Source organism: Aptenodytes forsteri, unplaced genomic scaffold (genome assembly GCF_000699145.1).
Source record: "Aptenodytes forsteri isolate BGI_AS27 unplaced genomic scaffold, ASM69914v1 Scaffold284, whole genome shotgun sequence".
NCBI classification, from domain to species: Eukaryota; Metazoa; Chordata; class Aves; order Sphenisciformes; family Spheniscidae; genus Aptenodytes; species Aptenodytes forsteri.
The window spans coordinates 4,301,491-4,304,376 of record NW_008794445.1 but is presented as its reverse complement, the minus strand read 5'-3'; the positions used below and the strand labels follow the sequence as shown (position 1 = coordinate 4,304,376).

At 49.0% G+C, this 2,886-nt stretch overlaps 1 protein-coding gene across 1 annotated transcript in view; it reads left to right on the top strand.

Annotated features, from left to right (window-relative positions):
- The window catches only part of FMC1 (formation of mitochondrial complex V assembly factor 1 homolog), a 3,160-nt gene extending 2,812 nt beyond the window's left edge, over positions 1-348 (top strand). The window contains exon 2 of the mRNA XM_009290135.1: positions 17-348. Coding sequence (XP_009288410.1) covers positions 17-289 — 273 coding nt within the window. The 3' untranslated portion in view covers positions 290-348. The remainder of the gene's footprint in view (positions 1-16) is intronic.
- The last annotated feature ends 2,538 nt before the right edge of the window (positions 349-2,886 follow it).

Genomic DNA, 2,886 nt, shown 5'->3' with positions numbered 1-2,886 from the left:
GGCGCCCCTGCCCGAGGCCGCGCAGCCCAGCGCGGGAGCCCGTGGCCTCGGGGGGAGGGTGAAGTCTTCGGGGCTTGTTCCCTCCTCTCGGCAGGTCACCAGCGAGAAGCTGTGCCGGGCCCGGCAGGAGCTGCACTTCCAGGCTGCCACCTACCTCTGCCTGCTCCGCAGCGTCCGGCGGCACGCGGCCCTTCACCAGGAGTACCACGGCAGGGGGGAGCGCTCGCCTGAGGAGGTCGCCGGCCTGGTGGGCTTCAGGTTGCCTCAGCAGCCGGGAGGGAAGGGCTAAGATGCTTGTGTTGTGTTCCCTATTTATTCCTGAATAAATATCCTGGACTATGGAAACGGCCTGGGTTTCCTACTTTGTGTTTTCTGTCGATTTTAGGTGTGGTGTGGTGTGAAAGAGCCGTAACTGGGAATCCCTCCCTGGAGTTTATCGAGCGTACCTGACACACCCCTTCCATCTGAACGTGTGGTATGACAGGCAGCCTCCACGGAATGAGGGGAAGGTTGGTTGTAGTGGAAAAACATGACAGCCTTCACTGCTAAACTGTTTTGTCTAAGGAGTTGCAAGTGGTGTTGGTTCCCCCCTCAAAACCTGTAGGTAAGAGAATTTGTCCGTTTACTGTAGGGTCTTCCAGCCACGTTCTGTGTGTGGGGAATTTTCTACTCTCCCAAGAGCAAAGGCCCTTTCTTTGGAACGTTAATGGACTCTGGCGAGCACTGCCGTAGCGCAAACCTCTTTCATCTTGAAGACTTTTTTTTTTTTCCCACGGTGGTAAGCTAGTGGTAACAGTTCAACGAGAGAAATACTACTTAATGAATTACATGTTTCTCAGTGTCTCTGAGCCGTCGACTCTGCGACTGTAGGCTTCCTATGCTGTTCTTACACACCGTGAATCTCAGAAAAACTGAAGTGAACTGACAACTGCCAGTTACACTAGGTAACACAAATCAGGCTGCCATTTTCTGCTTGTCTTGCAATCTGGAACAGCAAGTTTCTTTTTATAAGAAAGAAATCCTGGCTTGAATTGTTGCTGCTCTCTTCTCAGAAGAGGGTTGAAATATACGCAAGATGTGTAAGAAATCTGTAATAAGGATGACTTATAATGGCTAAAAATGTGAGGCTTGTTTACATGGGGGAGGAGCTATAAGCAAGGATAACAAAAGAGTGCTTGTTTTGTTTTTTTTTTACTACCAGGGAAAACAAAGTATTCTGTCAGAAAAGCGTTGCAAATAGAATTACTTCATCTAAATCTATATATTCTCCTTCCCCTCTGTTTAAAACTCGGGGACGGTTTAATCCCCAAAGTATAGTGGATAGGCACAATAGATCCTTAAAACTGGGGAGATTTGGGCTACTTAGGTAAGGTAAGGAGATGTGAACTACAAGTTTTAAGGTTCTGTAGACCAAAAATCCGGTTTGCAATCCTTGCGGTGTCTCACTAGTTAAACAGTGGTGTCTTTCTGGAAAAGTGTTGGTATCACAGGTGGGAAAGTACCAACCTATCTGCGGCTCAGTCGATGCAAGTTATGGGAAGCCACCGTACCCTGTGATGTATTTGTCGTTCTGAGTTATTTAATGCAGCTGCTGGATTCTGCAATTTACTTTCCAGACGGACTAAAGGTTCACTCCATCCAAAGCCTGTAGCAGATTTTCTTCTTTCCAGAAGAAAAATAAATGGCTCACTGAAACCAGTTCTGGAAGAAAAGCTGAAATTTGGCCAGAAATAGATGTTCTTTAAAGAGTGCCCAGAGCTAAAGGTTGTACAGTGTGGGTACAAATAATAGCTAACATTTCTCAGTTTCCCCTAAACATACTAAGGTACTAAACAGAGAAAAATTTTAACCAGTATCTGTATCTCTTCCAGTTACTTCCCCTTCAATCCAAAGTAACGTAATGACTAACAAAAGTAAATTTATATGTTAAAGAAAAAACAAAGCCGGGACATGTTCTGAATGGCTGAGGAGCGTTGGGTAGGGAACCTTTTCCTGGACGTGTTGTGGAAGACTCCTGCCTGAGCATTGCCTCTTCTCTGCAAGTCCTTGTGAAATCCAGACAACTGGGGGTGGGTTTTCTAACGGCTTTTTGCATTGCCTTTTCTCGCCTGTATTAAGCCAACCTTCAAAGCTGAACGTGACCCTGGTTGTGGACGATTAGAATTGATCCTTGTGACAAGTCTTTGACGGCTTTTGGGCGCTAGGTGGCAACACGATGGTTAAGAAAGGGATGGTCGCAAAACGCGGGCGTTAGGATAGGTAGAAGCTGTGAAAATAGCCTTTTGGAGACTGGATCTGGGCGCTCGGTAAGTTGAATCAGCTGCAACACAGAACAGTAACTTCAGTTTTAAGGGGGGTTCTCTAAAAAGCGGGTATTACAGCTGCTTTTCTCACCAATGCAACCGTAACTGCGCTTGACAGCTTGGGAGAAGAACGGAGCCGTGAAAGTGGTGCTGAATGTCAGTCAAATAAAGGGAATTGTCTTTAAGAAGCATATCCCGTCGGCGCTAGCTCAGACGTACGTACCCATCCACGCCCGCCCCTACCCAGCCCGGATGCCTACGCGCACCCGCGTGTTTAGTGACTTGCTCCTGTCACTGGGTGAGCGAGCGTCCCAGCAAGGAGGAGAACGTGCCCGTCCCGGGGACGAGTAAGCGGGACCAGGCTGCTGGGCTGTAAGAGACGTCCGTTACGTAGCCCAGGTTTCCCTCCCGCTTTGCGTTAATCTCAGCTCAGCCACGTGCTTCGGCACGTTAGAATCAACCGTCATGAAACTGTTCCGGTTGGGTTTCCCCTCAGAGAGGCAAGAACCCGGGACGGACCCACCGGAGCGGGCACTGCCCGACTCCTGCTTCCCGGGAGCGGGCCGGGGCGCCCACAGCCCCG